The sequence below is a fragment of the Pristis pectinata genome, chromosome 23, assembly GCF_009764475.1.
Source record: "Pristis pectinata isolate sPriPec2 chromosome 23, sPriPec2.1.pri, whole genome shotgun sequence".
In the NCBI taxonomy this organism is placed as follows: Eukaryota; Metazoa; Chordata; class Chondrichthyes; order Rhinopristiformes; family Pristidae; genus Pristis; species Pristis pectinata.
In genome coordinates this window covers 27091543-27115195 of record NC_067427.1, presented here as the reverse complement: position 1 = coordinate 27115195, position 23653 = coordinate 27091543, and the positions used below count along the sequence as shown (strand labels likewise).

The 23653-nt window shown below is 43.9% G+C and overlaps 1 protein-coding gene across 1 annotated transcript; it reads left to right on the top strand.

Moving 5' to 3' along the window:
- On the top strand, positions 1-23532 carry LOC127582007 (POU domain, class 5, transcription factor 3-like). Its single transcript, XM_052036917.1, has 5 exons — positions 1-751; positions 1978-2089; positions 15872-16002; positions 17244-17408; positions 19679-23532. The coding sequence occupies exons 1-5, from the start codon at positions 107-109 to the stop codon at positions 19919-19921; spliced, it is 1296 nt and encodes a 431-aa protein (XP_051892877.1). The 5' UTR covers positions 1-106; the 3' UTR covers positions 19922-23532.
- The last annotated feature ends 121 nt before the right edge of the window (positions 23533-23653 follow it).

Below are 23653 nucleotides of genomic sequence, written 5' to 3'. Positions count from 1 at the left end.
AATCAGGTTGCTGAATCAGGTCAATGAACTGAAGGTTGTGTTGCTGAGTTGACCACTTTAATGATGGGTCTTGCGGGAGTGCTGTGAGCGATTGTGTGTTGGAAGGATGTCTGGCCGTCCAATTAGTCCTGGGCACGGTCCCAACGTGAACGGGCCGGCTCAGTCCCCGGACAGACCCGGGCTGTTGCCTTTCCCCAGTGGGGTTCTGCAGGAGGTGGGAGGGCAGTTCTACAAGCCTGGTTACAACGGCCTCTCGGCCCAGTATCTGTTTCCTTTCCCACCTCGGAAGAGCGAATACGGGCACTGCGAGGCGGTGGCGGGGGAGCCAGCGGCAGTGTCGCACTCCGGCTACTGGTACCCGCTGCCTCCGACCGAGGCGCCCGGAGCCGGCCACTGGCCGCAGAGCCAGCCCCCTCCACCGCTGGCCGGCACCTCGGCCCTCCTCAACCGGTCGGAGATCAAGACGGAGAAGGAGAGCGGCGGTTTCCCGCAGGAGGCGAGGTACAACTCCCCGGCTCCTTCCTACGGCCACCGGTGGGGTGGCGCCGGCTTCTGGCAGCCTGTCGCCGCCTCCAACTCGTCCCCGGCCGGTGGCTCCGGACAGTCCTACCCCGGTTTCGGCAGCTTCCCTTCGACCCCGCAGATATACCCCAGCCCCACGCCGCAGGGAGACTCCGGCCAGCCCGCACCGTCCAACACAGGCTCCACCGGCACCACCAGCGAGGAAGGGCAGTCCAGCGACAGCGAGGAGGTAGCCTGCAATAAACCTTTCCCTTTCTAACCAAACTCTCTTTGCTTTGGAAGGCTCTTTCCTTTCCCCCTCTTGGGTAACAGTAAATATCTTATTATTGTCACATGTGCCACGATGCAATGAAAAACTTTTTGCATGCCACCCAGACAAATTATTCTGTGTAGTACAACAGTTACAGTGCAGGCAGACAAATAAAGTGCAAGGGCCACGACGACGTAGATTGAGAGATCAAGAGTTCATCTTTACAGTAGGAGAGGTCTACAGACAGTAGACTTCATTTTCTGCAGGGGTTTTGAGGAATGTGTTAAACGGTGAGGGGCTCTATCAGGATCTATGCTTCTTGGTCTCTCGAGATTCTGCAGATGTTGGAATCTGGAGCAACACACAAAATGCTGGACGAACTCAGCAGGTTAGGCAGCGTCTATTGGCGGGTCCTCCAGCATTTTGTGCGTGCTGTTTCTTTGGTCTGTTGTCTTTTTGGTTGTGTTGCAGAGCTGAAATGAGGAGAAATCTCTCCCAACTGGAAGAGTGGTGAATCTTTGGAATCCTCTGCCCCAGAGAAATGGGGAGGCTCTGTCATGGATTGCATTCTGAACTGAGATATTGGATTCCTGGATATTGGAGGGAAGGGGCCAGAAAATGGTGTTGAGCAGAATTAACCATGACAAAATGGTGGCATGGACTACCCTGTATCTATTTTTTATGTTGCTTTGTTTTAAAACTTGGTCTTGATTTATGAGAGTTAATGGTTTCTGCACTTAATTTGCACCATTTGATTGTGTACTTCATGGTGTCTGGTATTTCTGCTTTAATGGGCAGTAATCAGTGTTGATGGTGTAAGATATCTTGCTTTCTGTGGGTCCTATTGTTAAAGTTTTAAACTAATTAATTTTTTAAACTAAATTTTAAATGTTTTTAAATGTTCTACAGCAGTTTGACCCTAAAGCAATATTTCATTTCAGATAATGAAGTTTTTTTTTTGCTTCCTTCTCTGCACAGTCTAACTTTCAAAGTTCTGATTTTTTAAAAAAAAATTCTGCTCTATTCTCCAATAAATGCTGTAAATATTTGGCAGCATCTGTGGAGAGGGAAACCGATTGAAACATGAATTGTTTCTCCTGCGTGCTGCCTAACCTGGGTATTTTCAGCATTTTCTGATTTGCTTCAGATTTCCAGCATCTGTAGTGTTTTGATTTTCACCACCTGTTCTCTCCATGTGCTTTAAGGAATATCCCACCAAAGAGAAAATGGAACAGTTTGCCAAAGAACTGAAACACAAGAGGATTACCCTTGGCTTTACTCAGGCTGATGTTGGATTGGCTTTGGGGAATCTATATGGTAGGTGAATAGGCAATCATCAAATTTTTCCCTTTCAGGAAAGAATTGTTTAATTGATGTTTAAGCCATTTAATACTATGATCCTATTAAGTGCACTGTACTTCACTAATAAAGTTTGCATGCAACAAGTTGTCAAGCCATCTTCCTGAGCTGATCTTTGAAATGTACTCCATATTCGATCTCCAGTTTAAATTTGGGATAGTGATTGATTGGCACTGGGATCATGTGGATTGCTATTCTTGAGGAAATATTGGTGCACTTAAGATTAAGTTGGTGCTGCAATTCTCATCTCGTTCTGGAGCTATGTTGATTGGGGAAGGAAGATTAGTTTAATTAAACTCTTTGAACTTGGATATCACTGTGGTGTTGCAAACATCAAGGCTTTTGGACTTGTCTGCCTTGTATTCTGCTGTTTGTATCCTGCTTCATACAGTGTCCTGCTTGCCCCAGTTCTCATTACACTACCATTGATTCTTAGTCTCCCAGTGTCTCCAACTTGAATCCCTTCAAGCTTTTCCCCATCTTTGCAATAATATCTTACAGTAAATTCCCCTTTCTTTCTGTATATTGTTGTCAATGTAATTCCCGTGTAATTGTTAGTTGTGAACAAGTTGGCTGGACGCAACACTCGGCAATTCCTCATGACTCTAACCCCTTGTATCACTAAATTTGCTGACTTCATTTCCGTCAGATTGCCACCTCCACTTTCTCAGTCCATTTGCTTTAACAATAATTCTGTTTCTGTTTTCTTTGGGATTGCCATTCCAGTGCCCTCTTCGCCATCCTCCTATAAATCATTCAAAGTTCCCGTTCACTCGGTACCCTTCATTTTAATGACTATTGGCACATGTACCCACACACACCATTCCTCTGAGGTTATCCTTAAATCCCTGCACCCTCATTTCATGGATGTTCATTGTGGTTGATCGCATCTCTGGCAGTGCCTTGGATTGTTCTCTCAAAAGGTGTATGAATACAAACTCTCACTCGCTTTAACACTGGCTATCAAATACTGACTTGTATTGCTATTGGCGGCAATATATTACTGCCTTTCACTTGACCTGGGGATCCCAGACAACACAACCCTTCACAGCTTCATAAATGCAAAGCATTTTGTTTAACAAATTGTTTTTGTGGAAGAACGGCTAGTAAGTAGGGCATCTGGATTTTTCAATTAGGGGTACAAGTTAAAATTAAAACTTACTCTTGCTTTATAGTGACTGCAGTTGTATTAATACTCAAGTATTGAAGTTGCTCAATAAATTGTTTTTCTGGTAAAAATGCAATGCTTCTCCACCTCTAAGATGGTGTGCATTGTGATCCATTGTGGCAAATGCAGGATGCAATTTGGTCTCCTGTCCTTTCTGAAGCCACTGATTTTTTTGGATTGGGGTGATGGTTTCACTACCTTTTTGTGGGGTTGTCTACCTTTGTATTGGGCCCAGCCAACTAGTTCATAGCCATCAATTACATGGGAATTTCATTGAAAATGATGTACAGCAAGAAAGGAAAATTGAGTGCAAAATGTAGACTTGGGGGCAATTACAAAGGTAGGGAAGGCTTGTGAAGGGATTTAAAATGGAGACATTGGGAGACTAGGAACCAATGGTAGCATAACAAGAACTGGGGTTAGCAGGATACTGTAGAGTGGGATGCAACCAGCAGAATACAAGACCGATCAGCCTAAGATTTTGTCCAAGTGCCTGTTATTAGTGGGAATGAGTTGCATTTTGCCTTTGAGCATCCTGCACTGACCCTCTCTAGATATCTGCTTGGGGGTCACTAGAGAGTGAGCAACTTTGGTGGCTTTTCCTCTCTCTTCCTATTTTGATTCAGTACCAATTGGAAATCAAATTCTGTTACCTTGTACTGAGGCATCCTTCTGTTCACCTTTGTGTGAAGGGGAGCTTGAATGATCCTTTGTTATATTTGGCAGTGTAGTGATTACTAGAGAATCAGTTGTTCATGGAGATGGTCAGAGGCTGATTGAAGTTGCAAGGTGTATGGACTGGGTCTGGTAGTGTAGCAGTTACCAGACTATATTCCATATGCCCAGGCTAACTATCCTATCAAAAATCCCACCATGACAGTAGTGAAGTTGTTAATAATCTGAAATTCATAAAGCTGAGTAGTCTTGGTAAGATTGACTACAAAAAGCACTGGATTGTAGCTTTAAAAACCTTTCTGATTCACCAATGCCCTTTGTGGGAGGATCTGCCATCCTTATTTGGTCTGGCTTATTGATGACTTCACATCCATTGATGTAGTTTACTTTCTACTGCCTTTTGAAATGGCCTAAAAATCCTCTCTTCCATCACAACCATTGTTCAAACAGAACAAAACCAGGCAGACCATCCGGCACTGACTCAGGTACTGAATTCAGACGAGGGGAATGTTGCTCCTAGCCTGACTGTGCAAAGTCCCTTCACATATCTGGGGACTAGGTTCTAAATTAGAACTGCCCCACAGCCTATTCCAGCAACAACCTGACACTGTTTATAAGGTATGATTATGTAAGTATCCCTGTTTACCAGACTCCTCCATCAAAATCCCTGGGTATGTCCTATTATGGAGATGGTGGCACACTGGTATAAATGGCAGGGGTGGTAATCCTTTGAATCCTCCACATTGAATCCAGACCATGAACTTGCATACCAGCAGGGGAGATGTGGGCACATCTGATTGTGACAGTCCTCCCTCCCTTAACTGATGAATCAGTGGTCCTCCAACAGCACATGGAAGAAAGAAACACAGTAGCAAGAGTGCCTGATGTGCTCCAGGACTTCACTGTCCACTTTGTAGCAACTACTGAGTCTGAAGAACATTGATACCAGACTTAACCTGCAGGTAGTGAGTGAACCAACATGCAGAATACCTGCCTGACCTCTTCCTACAGTAGATGCATCTGTCCATGACAAGTCAATGTTGCAGAGTCCTTTAGAGAAATCCTGTTGTCACACTGAGGACACCTCCACTATTGTGGTGCTACAGACATGTTAAATGAGATGCTCTTTCCCAGATCTGAAAGCTCAAAACTAGGCATTTGAGGCACTGGACCATCAGCAGAACTGTGCACCAACAGTCAGTAACCTCATGGCCTGGCATTTCTCTCACTTTGCCTTTACTGTCAAGGCAGCAGATCAAACCTACTTCAATGGGGAGTGCAGAAGGACATGTTGGGAGCAGTACCAGGCACCACTAAGAATGTGGTGTCTGCCTGGTGAAGCTGCAGTACAAGACCTTGTGCTAAACAACATGCAATAGACAGTGATCTCGCAATCACCCGATCAGATCAAAGCCTTTCAGTCCAACAATAGATGTCCATGGACAACGAAACAGTTAATGGGAGGAGGCTCCAAAAGCATCCCCAGCCTCAAGGGCAGGAGCAGTGTGTGAGTGATTAAGAGGAGGCTGACACATTTGTACCTGTGTTCAGGCAGGTGTTGAATACCTGATCTGTCTTGGGATCCCCATCATCTCTTCAGCCAACTTGATTCATTTGATGTGATCTCAAGAAACAGCTGAGACCATGACATAAAGCCAAGGCTCTGGGATCAGACAGTGTTCCAGAATGGCTAAAGTCCTGTGTCCCAGAAATGGCTGCTGCTCTAGTCAAGCTGTACAAGGACAAAAAGCAGGACACGTCCATTCTGATTTCCATTTGGTTTGCTCTCAATCATCTGTAATATGATGGAAGATGTCACTGACAATGCTATAAAGCAGCACTTGCTAATTTATTCAGCAAAGCCCAATTTGCATTTTGCCAGGTCCACTCTTCTCCAGATCTCATCACAGCCATGGTCCAAACGTGGACCAAAGTGTGAATTGCACAGTGACTGCGTGACATCAAGGCAGCACAGATTTGGTGTCAAGGAGCCTTGGTAAAACAATGGCCAATTGTGCACAATCGCCTCTGCTACTAGAGCAGATCAGAGGCTGGGCAGCCTGCAGTGTGTGACTCATGTCCTGACACCATCTACAGGGCACAAGTCAGGGGTGTGACTGAATATTCTGTGCTTGCCTGGATGAGGGCAGACCCATCAACTGTTGAACTTGACACCATCTGGGACAAAGCAGCACCTCGTCCACCATTCTAAAGTTCATTCCCTCCACTAACAGTGCACAGTCGATGTCATATGTGCTGTCTACAAAATGTACTGTAGTTATTTGTGTAGGTTACTCTGACAGCACCACTTGACCCCATGCCTTCCACACTAAGACTAAGGACAGCAGACCTTGAACACCACTACCTGCAGGTTCTGATCCACTTGCACATTGTCCTGACTTGGAAATGTATTGCTAGGACTAAATCCTGGAACACACTCCCCAACATTGGGAGCACCTTCACCAGAAGGACTGGCTCACCAACATGGAGTGAATGGGCAATAACTCTTCATTTTGGTGATGCTCGCTCCTGACTTTTTAAAATGGTAACCAGAGGGCAGTCATAAGTTTATGGACATTAAGAATTTTGATACAGCAGATTGTGTTGGAATGTCCAAAATGCAAAAACACTTATGAAAGGATTTTGACACTGACATGGGAGGGAGTAATTTAACTGCCTTTGGCCGTGCTATAGATGGTTTAATAGAAAGCTTTGTGACTTGAGCAGGCACAAGGGGCAAGATGGCCACCAGTGCATTTCATTACATGGTTATCACAAGCCCACCTACGGGCAAGTGGCTGCCATTTTGCCCACACTTCCAAATTCTGTAGAGATGAGAATTTTGGCCAAAGTAACAGGATAAAAATTGCTTCTGAAAGCTGCTGAGGTACTTTTAAGTTAAATGTGGCTGACTCTGGATGTCTTGTTTCCCTCCTAATGATGGCCTTGTGGTTCAGTGGGACTGCAGCTAAGATTAGCTGTCTTTCTTTTTTTGGGTGCAGTCTGCTGTTTAAAATGTTTATCTTCATTTGGAATTGGTGTAATCCTGGTTCAAATGTGTCAGTCACACAGCACAGAAGCAGGCCCTTTGGCCCACCTGGTTGGTCCATGCGAACCAAGATTCCCAACTGAGTTAATCCCATTTGCCTGTGTTTGGCCTATATCCCTCTTGACCTTTCTTATCCATGTATTTGTCAAAGTACCTTTTTGAAAGTTATTACTGTACCTGCCTCAACCACTTCCTCCGGCAGCTTGTTCTATATACTGACCTTCCTTTGGGTGGAAACAGTTGCCCCTCAGGTTCCTATTAAATCTCTTCCCTTTCACTTTAAACCTATGCCCTCTAGTTTTTAATTCCCCCAACCCTGGGGGAAAACAACAGTACATTCACCCAATCTATGCCCCTTGTGATGTTATTCACCTCTATAAGATCACCTCTCATTCTCTTATGCTCCATTTGGGGTGTGGAGGAGGAGGAAAGAGTCTGAATCTCTCTGTAACTGAGTCCCAGCAATGTCTTCTTAAATCTCCTCTTCACTACTTCCAGCTTAAACTGAACACAATATTCCAAATGTGACATTGCCAACATCTTGTACGACTTCTATATTCTATACCCTGACTGAAGGCCAGCGTGCCAAAAGCCACCTTCATCCTGTCTACCTGCGACGTCACTTTCAGGGAACCTTGTACTCCTAGGTCCCTCTGTTCTATAACACTCTCCAGTGCCCTACACTGTGACAGTCCTACCCCCTTATTTGTCTTCCCAAAATGCAACACCCTGCACTTATCCAAATTAATGACACCATCTATTTTAGTGCCATCTGCAAACTTACTGTCTTGTACATTCTCGTGCAAATCATTGATATGGATGCATTGATATAGCAATGGGCCCAGCACTGAGACCTGGGGAACACAACTAGTTACGGGCCTCTGGAACAAAAAATGACCTTCCACCGTCGCTCTCTGCTTCCCAACATCAAGCCAATTCTCTATCCAATTAGCCAGCTCTCCCTGGATCCCATGCGATCTAACTTTCCATAGCAGCTTACCATGCTGAACCTTATCAAAGGCTTTACTGAAGTCCATGTAGACCACGTCTACTGCCCTGCCCTCATCTACCTTGGTTACTTCAAAATGTGTGTGAAATGTCCTCTGTGTGAGGAAATAAAAGGGTCAGCATGCTTCTGTCACCCAGAGTTGTTTCTGTAGAATATTTCAATCAATTGGTAAAGTTTTCATCATTTGATTGTACTTCTGCTCCTAAAACAGACATGAATTTGGTTTGTCTGTACCTGTTCTGTTCTATTATTTTCACTGCCTGTCCTCTTTGTCATATCCCTCTGACTGGGCTCCCATGTTCCACTCCAGTAAACCTGTTATATTCCCAGCATTCTTCTCATTTACTCTTGTATCGAACTTCCAGCTTAAACTAAAATGCTGGCAGTCATCACAGCAGTGAATTGATTTGTCCCATTGAGTCGCACATCATGGAATCGAGATACTTTGACCTCCAAGTCCACCGTTGAGCATCCATTCACCTTTCTCACCACTTTCCCATCAAATCTTCACTTGCTCTTCCTTCCCCACCCAGGATCAACCACTTAGCTACCCAAGTGGCACTTTAGTGGCCAATTAACCCACCAATCTGCATGTATGTGGGAGGAAACCAGAGCATTGGGATAAACCCTCAGTTACAAACTTCACATACCTCCAGAGGTCAGGATTATGGAGGATAAGGTGGCAGCTCTACTGGCTGTGCCATTGCTGCCAGTGCTCTTTTGCTTGAACTGTCCCTTGATCCCATTTGTTACCTCCTTTACTGTTTCTTTCCCTGTTTCCTCCACCCCCCCCCCCCCCGCCCCCGCCAAGTTAAATGAATACATAAGTCCTTTAGGATTGAGAAGTAAATCCAACTCTTGGGTTTGGAAATCCAGAGAACACTAGCTTCTTGCCTTTCCAAAGAAAGTAAAACCTTATGGTGCAGTTGTGTGGACCCAAGGTCTACATTCCTATCTCAGAAGCACAAGTGCAGTATCTGAGCTGTTTCTGGGTGCTGCTGTGTGATGTCATGTTTAGGTGAGATGTTTAAAGCTAAACCCATCTCTTCCCTTGTTTGAATGTACGGTGGGGCAAACAAAATGCTCTGCTGCTTTAAGTCCCGTGCTCCTGATGTTCTGGATATTATTAGGTGATGAATGATTAATCTGCTATTTAGGACCTCACACAAGACTGCCATCGGGCTATAGTCTGCCCTGCCATTCGGTGTGATCATGGCTAATCCATGCTGGCCATTACCCTTCTGTGCCAGTTCTCCACAACCTTCAATTACACCATCTTTCAAATATATTCTATCTCCACATCTAATGGTGTAGCCTCCCCCAACCTCGGGGGTGGGTGGGTAGGGGGGCAGAGAATTCCAAACTGTTCACAAATTTGGCTGTCACATTATTCACAATGTTTCAGAAGTATTTAATTGGCTGTAAAGCTCCTTGCAGATGTGGTTGAGGGAAAGGTATGCAGGGAAGTTGAGGAAAGTTATTTACAATTCGTCACACAAAGCAGTTAGGTGTGCAGCCATGCTAACATCTAATTGATTGGTGATGATGGGGACCTGCTCCATTGTTACCAAAGTTTATCTGCCCTGCATCCTCCCTCACTGATATTTGTACTTCTGTTGCTCCATTGATAACTCTTTTACACTTGAGCTGATGCCAACTCTCCACACTTGCTGTATTGCCCTTGATCCTGTTTTTTGTCCCCATGGCAAACAATTTAGTTGGTGTATTTTTCCTTGGATTCAAAGCAGAGAGAGTTCCTATTGTAAAGCCTGATTTAATCTGCTTAACCCCTTTCTGAAATGTTTTCTTGTCTATAACCAACTTTTCCTGTTTTTCTCCTCCTGTGTATCCTCAAGTCTATTGGTTGCTAGAGTAAACTTTGTCCCAGGTTTTAAGTGGAGGTAAATGGATCAATGCACACGATTCAGTCTTCAGTCTATGGTGGTTGTAATTACCTGCTCCAAACAGTGGAGATCCTGCAATACCAGCACCAATAGAAGGGCGTAACTACACAGCCACTTACACCAATTCTTTTAGATCCTCTTGTCTACAAGTTGGGGAGAAGTTGAAAGAAGTGTATGCAGTAGTAAAATGAAAAAACATTGATTTAATAAGTTGTAGGTGTTGTAGTTTGTTTTAATTTCTTTATTTTGCATCAGAGATTGTTTTATTCTTCTAGCCCAGTGGCTGTTAAATGGGTCCTTTCCCTTTGATTCTTCCTGGCAATAACTGGTCAGGACTAGTGGGAGAGCAGGTATGGAGTCAGAGTGGGGGTTCGGAGGCAGCAGTACAGGACCTGCCACTTGGCTAAATGTTTCCTGCTTATCAAGATGTTTTAGTACACCGGTAGCACATCTTTGGCAGGTTCTCTGCATGGAGGGGGAGTGGAAGCATGCTGGTGTTGCATTTTACCCTGTTGCAAGATTTATGGCAGGATTCAGTTTCAGATTTCAGTAGCTTTTTTTTCATGGCACTTGAATGATAAGATCTTTATTAGTCACATGTACAACAAAACACACAGTGAAATACACTTCTGTGTAGATTGTTCTGGGGGCAGCCCACAAGTGTTGCCATGCTTCTGGTGCCAACATAGCATGCCCACAACTTCCTAATCTGTGTCTTTGGAATGTGGGAGGAAACCAGAGCACCTGGAGGAAACCCACATAGCCATGGGGAGAACGGACAAACTCCTTACAGACAGCGGCCGGAATTGAGTCTGGGTCGCTGGTGCTGTAAAGTTTTATGCTAACTGCTACACTACAGTGCCTGACTGGAATGAGATCATGTTGACAAATACCCTGTTCCCTTAACCTGCACATTCATTACGTAGACTAGGCCTCTATATCCTAGAAGACAACTGAAGTAATCTCATTTTATATAATTCATAACTGGCTCAACAGGGAAGATGTTTCCCTGGGCTGAGTCTACAGCTAGGGGTCACGATCTCAGCATCAAGGATAGACTGTTTAAGACTGAGAAGGAATCTCTTCATCCAGAGTGGGAAATCTTTGGAATTTTATACTTCCCTGAGGTCTGTGGAACCCGGCCACGAGTTAGTTAACAGACTTCTGGATGTTGAGGCATATGGGGATAGAGCAAGAAAGGTGGAAGGTTGGCTAAGACATTGAGGAATTGCTGGATGGGTGCTGGTGTTCTAAATTCTCCTCTTGAAGAACTTCTGTTAATATTAAGGCTTTTTATCCTAGCAATTTTCTTCCTGTTCCTTTGAGGTTCTTTCCTTGGCTGTAGTAAATGTGAAAGGGGAGGGTAAATGGCCAGAGGCATCATACCAGTGACATAAGTAGAATAAAAGTGGGAAGATTAATAAAATGGGATGAAGTTATTATTTAAAAAAAAACAAGATATCAATTACCTCTGGATTACTGTGCCCATGAGTTTGGAAGTGGGGAAAATCAGCAACAGATTTACTTGCAGGAGGGAGGGTCACTTGTTACTTCAATCCAAGGAGTCCTGTAAATGAAGGCACTGCACTGAGCATGGATAATGTGGGCGTATAACCTCATGGTTATCATTAAACAGTAGTTTAAAATGGGCAGGAATGGAAGCTTAATGTTTTGAAGGGTTTTCGGGCAAGGGGACAATCATTAAAGAAATGACTGGAGTTGTGTAGGGTGGAGATATGCTGGAAAGGTAGACAAATGAGGCAGAGTTGAACTGAGGAATAATGGAGTGAACGAAAGATCAATTGAGATTAGGGCTGTACAATGGTCAGCAGGTAGTGCTGCTGACCCATTACTCCAATAACCCAGGTTCAATCCTGACCTCTGGAGTTTGCATGTTCTCCCTTGATGTGGGTTTACACAAGGTGCCACATTGGAGACATGAGTCTGCAGATGCTGGGAATCTGGAGCAACAAAATGCTGGAGGATCTCAGTGGGTCAGCAGCATTTATGGAGAGAAATGGACGGTTGACGTTTTGGGTTGAGACCCTTAAGATACCCTCTAGTTTCTTCCCACATCTCAAAGACATTGAAGGTTGATAGGTTAATTGCTTGCAGTCAGGATGTAGGTAGGTGGCAGGGGAGTTGAACACGCGAGAGAATGGGTTTTGAGGAATAAGTGGGGGAATGGGGCTGATGGATCTGCTTTAAGAGCTGGCACAGATTTGATGGGCTAAAATGGCCCATCTCATTAAAAATGAGACGACGGTAAATATCCAGAAGTTTAAGAACCAAAATAACAAGATCATTTTGGTGGGGTATTTCAAAATGTCTTGTGTAAATTGAGCTGGTGAAAGAGAATGAGTATAGCAAGTGCGGAGTTTTTGATGCAATAAGATATCTTTATTAGTCACATGTACATCAAAACAGTGAAATGCATCTTTTGCATAGGGTGTTCTGGGGGCAGCCTGCAAGTGTCGCCACACTTATGGCACCAACATAGCATGCCCACAACTTCCTAACCCGTACGTCTTTGGAATGTGGGAGGCACCCGGAGGAAACCCACGCAGTCACTGGGAGAACATACAAACTCCTTACAGACAGCGGCCGGAATTGAACCCAGGTTGCTGGCTCTGTAACAGCGTTATGCTAACTGCGGCACTACCACGCCTAGCAGGCCCAAATAGAGGAAGAGTGGTGTGGGACATGCTTTAGAGAATGAACAGGGTGTGGAAGAGGTAGCAAGAGGAGTGCATTTTGGAAGTTGTTGTTTGGTTCGATTAGTATTGTTGGTGAAAAGGATAAAGACCAGGGTAAGACCAATCTTTCCCAGGCTGAGATTTGGTTTATGTGGCCTTTACCAAGGCATTTTATAAGGTCCAGCATGAGAGGCTGGTCTGAGAGGTTGGAACACATGAGCTCCAAGGTGTGTTAGCAAATTGGATCCAAAATTGGCCTGATGGGAGGCAGAGGGAGTTGTCAATGGATTTTTGACTGGAAGTTTTTACTGCTGGGATGGGTGCTGGACCATTGTTCTTTATCACATATATGACTGAGTCAGAGTTGTACAGTGTGGAAACAGCCCCTTCGGCCCAACTGGTCCATGCTGACCAAGATTGCCATCTAAGCTGGTACCATTTGGCCCATAAGCCCTTAAACCTTTCCTATCCATGTACCTGTCCGAGTACCTTTTTAAATATTAATGTACCTGCCTCAACCACTTCCTCTGGCAGCTCGGTCCATACACATACCACTCTCTGTCTAAAAAGGTTGCCCCTCAGGTTCCTACTAAATCTCACCTTCAACCTATGCTCTCTGGTTCTTGATTCCTCAACCGTGGGGGAGAAAAAAAAGAGTGCATTCACCCTATCTATGCCCCTCATGATTTTTATATACCTCTGTAAGATCACCCCTCGTTCTCCCATGTTCCAATCTCAAAAGTACCCCCACCCCTCTCCAGGTGGATTAGGATGTAGGTGGGCTGATTAAGTTGCTGACAATACAGACATGGCACAGTCATAGAAAGCAGAGGGGCATAGATCAGCTGGAACGTTGGGTGGAGTCATGGCAGATGGAATTTAATCTAGATAAGTGAGGTAATGCATTCTGAGATGTCAAATACTAACAGGACATGGGCAGATACCTTGAGTGTTGATGTGCAGAGGGACCATGGGGTGCAAATTCCTAGCTCCCTGAAAGTGGCTTTCGGCATGCTTGCTTTCATGGGCCCGAGGCATTGAGTAGAAGTGTTGGGATGTCTGGCTGCACCTGGAAGACTGAGCACGGTTCTGTTCACCACACTTGAAGGATGTGGCAGCATTAGAATGAGATTCACTAGGATGTTGCTTGGAATGGAGGGCTTGTAAGGTGAGATTGGACAGCCTGGGTTTATTCTTGTTGGAATATAGGAGGCTGAGTGACCTTGTAGAAGTTTATAAAACTGAGGGGCATAGTTAAGGTGGATGGTTGGCCTTGCCTCTAGGGCAGAGGGAGTCTAAAACTAGCAGACACTGTAGTGTAGCGGTTAGCGTAACGCTTTACAGCGCCAGCGACCTGGGTTCAATTCCAGCTGTTGTCTGTAAGGAGTTTGTACATTCTCCCTGTCTCTGCGTGGGTTTCCTCCCACATGCCAAAGATGTAGGGGTTAGGAAGTTGTGGGCATGTATGTTGGCGCCAGAAGTGTGGCGACACTTGTGGGCTGCCCCCAGAACACCCTATGCAAAAGATGCATTTCACTGTGTTTCGATGTACATGTGACTAATAAAGAGATCTTGTGGCATGGTGAGAAGGGAGAAATTCAAAGGAAATCTGAAAGGCAAGTTTTTTTGCACAGAGGGTAGTGGTTATATGGAACGAACTGCTAGAGGTGGGGAGAAAAAATTAACATTTAAAAGGCATTCTTGCAGTACTTGGATAGGAAAGGAGTAGAGGGTTGCAGATTAGTGTGCAGTGGGTTTCTACAGGGGTTTGCTCTATGCTGTTTGTTTTTTTTGCAAAACATTACTGATGTAGTCTTTGCAAGGACCATGGTCAAGAATTTTTCCTGCAATAATTAGTGCAGATGGGCATTGTGGTCAGCATGGACAAGTTGGACCAAAGGGCCCATTTCTGGGCTGGACAGTTTGGACTTTTAAGTGAACTGGAAGTGGGTGTGTGAAGGCAAAGGGGTGTCTGAGCGGGGGGGAGATGGTCAAAGAAGACTGAGGATTTGGATCAAGAATATTTTCAAAGATCTGCAAAATCTAGAGCCTGAGGAATCTGAATATTGAGGGGGGGGAAATGGGTAGGATAATCTTTAAAGCAAATGTGATAAATACCAAGAGCTCAACACCAACACAAGACTGAAAGGCTGAAATAGTGTTAAAATATTAGGGCTGCAAAAGGTACATACTAAAAATTTGCTAGCTGAAGACAGCCTAAAATTTTCTCCACAAACGTGTACGATTGGAGCCTATTAGAGACCGAAACCATATGGAGGCTGAGGGTTTATATTAGTTGTAATTAAGTTTCACCTCTGTCTGTATCATTGCTTCCATCTTCAGTGAGACAATGGATATCAAGGAAGAAGGCAAGGTGTCAGAAATGATGTATTCAAGGGAGGAATATTAACACCTTAACATGTGGATAAACTACCTGGTCCAGATTTGTTGCCCCCTCCCCAGGTGGTTTTTCACAAAAAGGTTAACCCTTGTATTTTCTCCCCTTTTGCTTTTCTAATCTCTTGTAGTTATAGATGTGGTACCAGTGGACCTAGACTGTCAATGTGCTCCCATTGTTTGAACAAGCTGAGAGACTACAGGCCAACTTGGTAGTTACTGAATAATGAAAATTTTGAAGAACAACATCAACTGGATTTCAAAGTGATGCTGTTTAATTGAGGGCAGTTGACAATGATTTATTGTTTTATTTTGAGCTATCAACAAATGTTAATGTGTAGCATGTTTTTGTATAGTCTGAACTGTAGCAAGGCATTTGACAGCCAAGAGAATTTATCTTGGAAATAAATTCACAGGATCCAAGGGAAGTGGTAGGTTGGATTAAAAGTTCTGTGGGAGAAAACGGGGGAAATAGTCAAGGAATTTCACTGAGATGGTTGTGTGCAGTGGGTTTCTACAGGGGTTTGCTCTATGCTGTTTGCTTTTGGCAATACATTAATGATGTAGTCTTTGCAAGGAGCATGGTCAAGAATTTTTCCTGCAGTAACCAAAATTAGCAGCTTAATTGAGGAAAGTTCCAGACTTCTGGAGCACTGGAGGTTTGATGCATCAGCCAGAGTCTGCAGGTTGGTATGTACTTTCACAAGCCTCAGTGAAAGGGTCATGGTGCATCTGAACATTCAGAGGTAAGTGGAATGTGGACTTCAGTGGCTGGGATATGGGGGAGGGGTATTGTTTAGATCTCCTAATTTCCATTGAAATTCTCCCCCTCTTTGTTTTAGGCAAGATGTTCAGTCAGACCACCATATGCAGGTTTGAAGCATTGCAGCTGAGCTTCAAAAACATGTGCAAACTGAAGCCGATACTCCAGCGCTGGCTGAATGATGCAGAGAACAACGGCAGCCTGCATGAGGTAGGTGCACTTTGCTGACTGCAAAGCCCATGGTGTCACTGGATGGGCAACTGTACAGCTCTTTGCTGTTCCTGATGAACCTGGGCAGGTGACTCGAGTTTTGGTAGTTCTGACAGGGTATTTAACTGGGGATCAGGGTAGGGTTGGTGGGATTGCGGTCCACTCTCTATTTAATTAAGTCTAGTTAATTAAGTCCAAATCTTCTGAGAACCTGATGCATCATATACACAGAATCAGGCCTTTTGGCCCATCTAGTCCATGCTGACCATCAAGCACCCATTGACACTAATCATTTAATTTTTCCCCAGATTCTATCACACCAGGGGCAATTTACAGTCACCAATTAACCTAACAATCTGCATGCCTTTGGGATGTTTGGGGGGGTGGGGAGTGGAGTGTGGGGAAGGGGAGACCTGAGCACCCATGGCAAAATCCACTTGGTCATTGGGAGAATGTGCAAACTTCATGCAGGCTGCACCAGGAGTCGGATTCAACCCGGGTCACTGAAGCTGTGAGGCAGCGGCCTGGATGAGAGCATCTCTCTTCCAGCACTTCAGCTACTTCCTGGGTACAAATTGGAACACTTGATAACATAACAGTGTGGCGCCCCAAACTCTGCTGATCTGTGCGTCTCAGTAACCGAGTGACGTATTTAATCCTTGCTCTAAAGCAGATGGTTTGTACATCTCTCTGTTAAGTATCTTGGAACAGACTCCAGCGATCATGGCAACTACATTGAGGCACGGTCCTACAGCATGAAAACAGGCCTTTTGGCCCAACTGGTCCATGCTGACCAAGATACTAATCTATACTAGCTCCATTTGCCTGCATTTGGCTCATCCCTCAACTTTTCCTATCCATGTACCTGTCCAAATGCCTTTTAAGTATTGTTAATGCACCTGCCTTAAACCTATGCCCTCATTCTCGATTTTTCCCAACCTTTTGGTTGGGGGGTGGGTGGTGAAAGACTGCATTCATCCTATGCCCCTCATGATTTTATACACTTACTATTATATTCAGCACTGGAATAGGAATTTTACTTCAGCTTGGTCATTACTAATAGTTGTGCCCGTTTACTCTAGTATTATCCCAAGAGACTGGGATGTGTTCAAGTAACTTTAGACGGTGAATGAATTCCTGCCAGAGGATTCAGGAAAAAATTTTTGTACTTTGATTCATGAATTCTTCATGCTCTTGGTTTTGAATCCTCCTTCCCTCACCCCCACCCCCCGACCTGAAAGATTTGTAACGTGGAGCAGGTTTTGGATCAGTCCAGGAAACGTAAGCGGAGGACCAGCATTGAGAACGGGGTGAAGAAAAACCTGGAGACCTATTTCATGAAATGCCCCAAGCCCACTAGTGACGAAATCTCCCAGATCGCAGAAGACCTCCGATTAGACAAAGAGGTGCCTGGTTTTGCTTTTGTTGTTTGACTGTTGGGTTGTTAACATAGTTCATATCAACCCTCCAATGTTTCAACTGCCTTTGCAAGAGAACTTTGAAAAGAATTTGATACCATGCTGCAAGGTATCAGAACCAGTGCATTTCAAGGGAGAGGTTTAGAGAAGGAACTGTAGAACTTAGAGCCTTGGTTGAAAGAAGTTCCACTAATGGTGGAGATGTGAATATCGGGAATATCTTGGGTCACAGGTTGTAAACAAAGGATAAATTCATGGAGGGATTTGCAAGCAAGGGTGGTAATTTCCAATTCCATCAAACAGAAGGCTGATGGATGGAACTGAGGTCACAGATTTAGACGGTCATTTTTTTTGGATTTCAAGTTTACTGAGGGTGCTGCAGTGATAAAGTAGTTGAATCAAGGGCTTTCAACACATTAGCTGAGGGAGAGGAGGAATTGGGGCAGTGTTGTGGAGATTAAATTGAGCAGTGTTGATGACACAGGAGTCCCTCTTGCCAGATAAGGTGTCAAGACCGTGAAAGGTTATTTGAGTCTCTGGTGTTGGAGAGGGCTGGGAACCAGTTTGTGGTAGGATCTGAAGACTTTTTTTCCCCCGTTTGGATGGAAGAATTCTCATCTGTGCTTGTCCAATGCTGAATATCTTATCAGAGCCGATAGGAGTGGGTTGAGTTTCCTTTGTTTTCAGGCAGATATTTTATCAAAACCCACCTGGTTATTGTCATGTTGCTGTACTTGTGTGCCTGCTGTGGTTCTCTGTCTTCTCATGGTAATAACATTCTATGAAATATCCTGAAATTGTGATGTGCCATGTAAATACACAATTTTTTTAATGAATATTTCTGCTACTAATGTCACAATTGCATTTGGTAGGTGAGTGATGGGAAGCTTTAAGGACACTTTTTCTTTTGAGGGTTACCCTTGGAACTCTACTTCCACCAAGGAAACGTGTGGAGGATAATTTACCAGTCACAGGGTGGCGTTGTAATGGACCTTCAGTGTTGTGGTATTCAAGCATGAATTCTCCCTTTGAATATGTCTGAATATTTTTAAGGCAAATGTGCTCAATGAGCAAGGTGGTGGAAGGTTACTGGGGGTTGGCAGGAATGGGGTTAGTCAGATTGACCATGATTTTGACAGATGGCAGACCAGGTTTGAGGGCTATTGTCCTGATTTGATCTCACTTTTGTATTTATTTGTATGTTTATTGGCTGCAGGTGAGAATATTAGTCTAGCCTATGGGGAAAGTTTAAGGAGTTGGAAATGGTGTCCTTTTGAATGATTTGTACTAATGACTAGGGGTGGGGGTATGCTGGTTTATACATAATTGGTCTCTTTCCTGGTGTCATTCAGCACACCACTTTATTGCTTGAGCACAGAGGACCATTGTATTTGTATCAGAATGAAAACCCTGACCGTCTCGTTTGCTTTGCTGTTCCTCCATTACTTGGTATGTTGACTTGTTAATCTGACTTTGCTTCAAAACTACATGTAATTCTGCATTTTAATTTCTAGTGCAACATCTGAAGAAAACCTGTACTTAAAACTAAGGAAATCTTGTAGTTCACTAGTAATCTTTCTCCCTATGTACTTGTTCTTCTGTAACTTCCATTCACTTTTAACAAGGGCATAATTTCCCAAATATTATCAGTATCTGCTCTCTGAATTATTTTGTGCTATTTCACTTGTGTAGCATTATGCCAAGTCCACATGGAAGATTTATTCTTTGCTCATGCTCCTTTTGGCAAAGACTTTCTGATCCTATATTAGTTTCTACCCACCTCTTGCCCCCAGTGGAATGATTTGCTTATTTCCTCAACCTGAATGCTTTGGCAGTACAAGTGGTCAGGAAATCATTGTCCCAACATCTGGGAGAAAAAAGTAATGCAATTTGCCATTTTGTGAATTGGATGGTTTTTAATGTCAACCTTCTGAGAAATGAGAACTTATCCCTTTTGAGTTTTGAAAGTTACTGAACTGCGGTCAAGGCAAGCAAAACCTGCCAGATGATTAATGAAGGTTTGTACTGTCGCAATGCTACTGCACCTTGTAACAAATTCCAGGCCAATAATTCTGGAATTCCTTTGGGATGCAACTTGTACATTCCAGCAGGGTGGAAATACATTGGGATGGGGAAGAGAATGTTAAAGTCCATGTGTAATGTATTTGGGCCTCTCCTAAATGAGGGATGGGTTGAATTTGCAAGTTGGCAATGATTGGAGACTGGCTAGAACTAAACTTTTATCTTTTCTTTGGTAGGTGATCAGAGTTTGGTTTTGTAACAGAAGACAAAAGGGAAAGAGGATGACCCTCCCTTGTATGGAAGAGAACGATGTACAGATCCACGAAGGAAGCCCGATTCGCCTGTCCCCTAGTGCTCTGATGCCTGATCCTACTGTAGCCCAAGGATATGGTGCAGCCATGGTGCCACCTCCTATGTATATGTCTCCCTTCCCTCAGCCTCTGCACCCTACCGTCTCCATGGCCAATCACAATAGTTAGAGGATCAATTGTAGAATGCTCTTGATCTGCTTGTAAGGACACTCGATTCTAATGATACCCTGTGGTTAAAAAGTGCCTGAATGATGTCTCTCAACTCTTTCTCGGGTCTAAAAAGTCGATGGGGGATTTGTCTGCTCAACTTCAGTGTTATCTCCTTTTTTGTTTTAAATCTTTTCCCTGACTGGGTCTGGACATTATCAAGCTTCATTTTATATAAAAATATTTAATGGAAATTGTCTAACTTATTGTACTGAATACTTTGCATTAAGTTTCCCCTCTAATTTGTTTGTGAAAATGCATCTGAATATTTTAATGTTGGTTATGCTATTTCTCAATTGCCAAATGGGGTAGAACCACTCAATAAATACTCCAGGCAAAGGAACTACAGCCCCTACATTAGTAACTAGGTGGACCAGAAGGGAAGAAATTAATAGCAAATGTTCAGAATTGCTGAGGAAATGCTGTGTCCATCTTAATGCTTTGGCAGTTCACTTGTCTTTCTGGTTGACTAGTTCCACTTGCTCCTTGAGATGTAGAGCTTCTCTTTCATCACAAGGTACCTTGAAGCTGCTGCCTGATAAGTTATGGGAGGAAGTTGTTGCTGAATAGAAGTTTTGAGGTACACTCCTCAATTCTGAAGGATTGTGCAAGGCAGTGGAGTCTACTGAAAGTTCTCCAGTGGAAGAATGCAGTCACTCAGAAGGGCAGAGGATGGTGGGGGGGTATAAGGAAGGTGGCAGAGAGACTTGTAATGGTGACCAGAGCAGGCCTCAGAACATGAGGCAAGTTGAAACAGAACCTGGGGATTTATTTGAATTGTTCTTAATTTGATTTGTTGACTAGATTGCAATGGGGGGAAATGTGTTCTGAAACTTCTAGTTTTCTGTGTTCCAAATGAGTGAGTAGATGGACTCTGGGAGTGGTACTAGATGTGTACAGGCAAGGGGTTGAAGTCTCACAGCCAAAGTGATTTTTGATTGACTGATTTGGAGACATGTTTTGGAGGACTGCACAACTCTTCAACCTGAGTTTACTGGCCATGGGTAATGGTTGGGACCATGGCTGCAGATGCTGCGGAAATGAACAAGGTCGATTTAGTCAGGTGCTCTTTTGAAGCAAGTTTCTGCTTTTTATCAGATGAGCAAGCAGTCTCAGCAATAGAAATAAAATGCTGGAAACACTCAACAGGTCAGGCAGCATCTGGAAAGAGAAACTGTTAAAATTTCAGGTTGAAGACCCATTGTGAGACCCCATTTCTTTTTACAGATGCTGTCAGATGTGTGTTTTAAGCATTTTTTTGTATTTCCAGAATCTGCAGTTATTTTGCTTTCCTGACAGCAGTTTTGAAGTTAGTGCAGTTGATGTGGAAAGTGAAGAATTTGGCCATCTGGCATGCTTTAAGTTGCAGTAACCATATTCGTCTTGCCACTTTTCCTCCCCTGAGAATTGCATTTTATCACTGAATGTTGTGGGGTGGGAGTTGGGGATGGTGGTGTTGGGGTGACTTCTGGAAGGGACTGAAATCATGTCAAATACTGTGAAGAAGCAAGGAGACCAAGATGGTGCGTCACTTTGGGACTGAAATCTAAACATTGGGGAAGGTGGGGGGCAGTGGTGGCTGCATGGTGGTGGGAGAGGGGGTCAGTGTTAGGCCAAATAGGTGGGAAATGATCAGTAGTGGACATTGGATGAATCTGTAACTAAGGAAGGGGAAGCTTGCACTGGTCGAAGGCAGGTTTGTCTCCTGTAAGGTGGTAAGAACAATGATGATAAGCTTGCCGGTAAAGCGGAAATGGTGAGCAATATCCCTTGAAACTGTTGGCAATCTCCAAGGAACAGTTGGGTAGTCAAGAGTTGGGTTTGGTGGGAGGAGGAGAGGGCTAATGGTTTTTAGCATTTTGGCTTTGAAGTTGTGAAATATTTGTATTGAGTGTGAATCCAACAGTTTTTAAGTTGGATGATTGGCCATTGATTATAGCACTGATACTTTTAGAAGATCTAGCATTAAGCTAACTGCCATAATGCTTGGGTTCATGCCCACTTTGAGGCAGAGTTAACTAGAGCTATAAGATGTGTGGATGTTGGGGTTAAGGTGTGATGCAGGTGAAATGTAATAAAACTGTTCAGTGGGAAGTAGGGATTGGGTGGGATGTTGTGCTGTACTCAGTTATATCAACTGGGTGTAACTAATGACCTCTGTTTTGCTGCTGCTTTTAATACTTGATATTATGTAGCCTTTACCCATAATGTAAATGTATTTAACATGTGAAACACTGCAAGGGTGGCCACTCTTGATGGGTAACTTGGCCAGAGTTGAACACATTGCCATCACAAGGCAGTGGAAGAGTTGCATGATCATTGGTCTACCTGGGCAGGAACAAGGAGCTTGCTCCCCACCTCATCCCAACTCTTCTGCCACTGAGTTTCTGCCTTCAGTCTAGTTACTGTTCTTGTGACTCTTTCAGCCCCCAATTCTTTTGGGATCTTGTCTCAGATTTCCACTCTTGTATATTCTTCACTTTCCCAATCATAAGTTTGACCATCCTAGCCCTGACCTCTGATCTGGATTCTCTCCCTTTTTTTAATGTTTTATTTTAAAACATTTTAGATACTCTTAATACCTCATGTAAATGTAACAATTTAAACTCTTAGTGAATCTGCATTTTAAAGGCCAGCGTATCCTTCCTGAGGTACAACATTCCAGATGTGGTTTGACCAAGGCTCTATGGCTGAAACATTGTGATTCAAGAGAGGCCAACTTTTCATTAATCTTTGCACATGAGCACCAGTTTGTATAGTGGAGCCCTTTTTTTTTGCATTTGTTGCTGGAAAAGGATATTCTCAATTTATTGGAAAGTCACTCACCTCTCTTCCCCACCTTTTAATAGCTCCATTTATATTCCATTTGTTTTTGCATTGCAGCCTCTCGCCCTCATCTTTGCAACCTGCATTGCTACAAGTTGGGATGTCCAACTCCTTGAGTCACTAATGCATGCTGCGGGGGGGGGAGAAAGGTTTGGGGTCTCATTGCAGGAGAATACCATGTGTTATGTTTCTTTAGCAGTTACCTTTGCTTCCCAAATGCCCAGGCCAGGTTCCTGTTTGCCTGAATATCATTGACATCAGTTTCTGCACCTTGTTAGTAACCTAAACACAAAATGGCAACTTGGTGAATTAAGACTATCTGCAACCAAGCCTATTGCATTTAATACCCGAGTGTAGAATACATTGGGTCTTTGATTCTGTGCACTCCACTGCTGGGAACAGAATTGGCTCCAAACTGAGGGATAAGCAGATCTTGCCCTCTGCAGATCGTTCACAGCCACCTGGATCAAACTGTGTGGGTGCATCCTCTAGTTGCTGACAGCCTAATAGCAGCAGTGGGGCCTGACTTCTGGGTGCATGAAACAATGCCGGATAAAGCCTGCCTGCAACTGTGAAAGAAAACATTATTGTAAGTATACTATTGTATTATAAGAAACCTGAAATGGAAACTGCATTTATCAGCTAAGTATTTACTTTGTGCAATACCTATATCAACTGATCTTGCCCTCAGCCTTTTTTAAACTTCGGATGTTTACCATATCTGACAATAAAATTTTTAACCAATGAGGCTGGTTCACTTTAAAGCTCCTAGTCTCCATGTGGATGCCAGTCATGTGTTAATGGTGCTGTATATCTGTCACGGTTGCATTGTGTACAGATGGTGGACTGGATGGTGCTGCCTCTGGC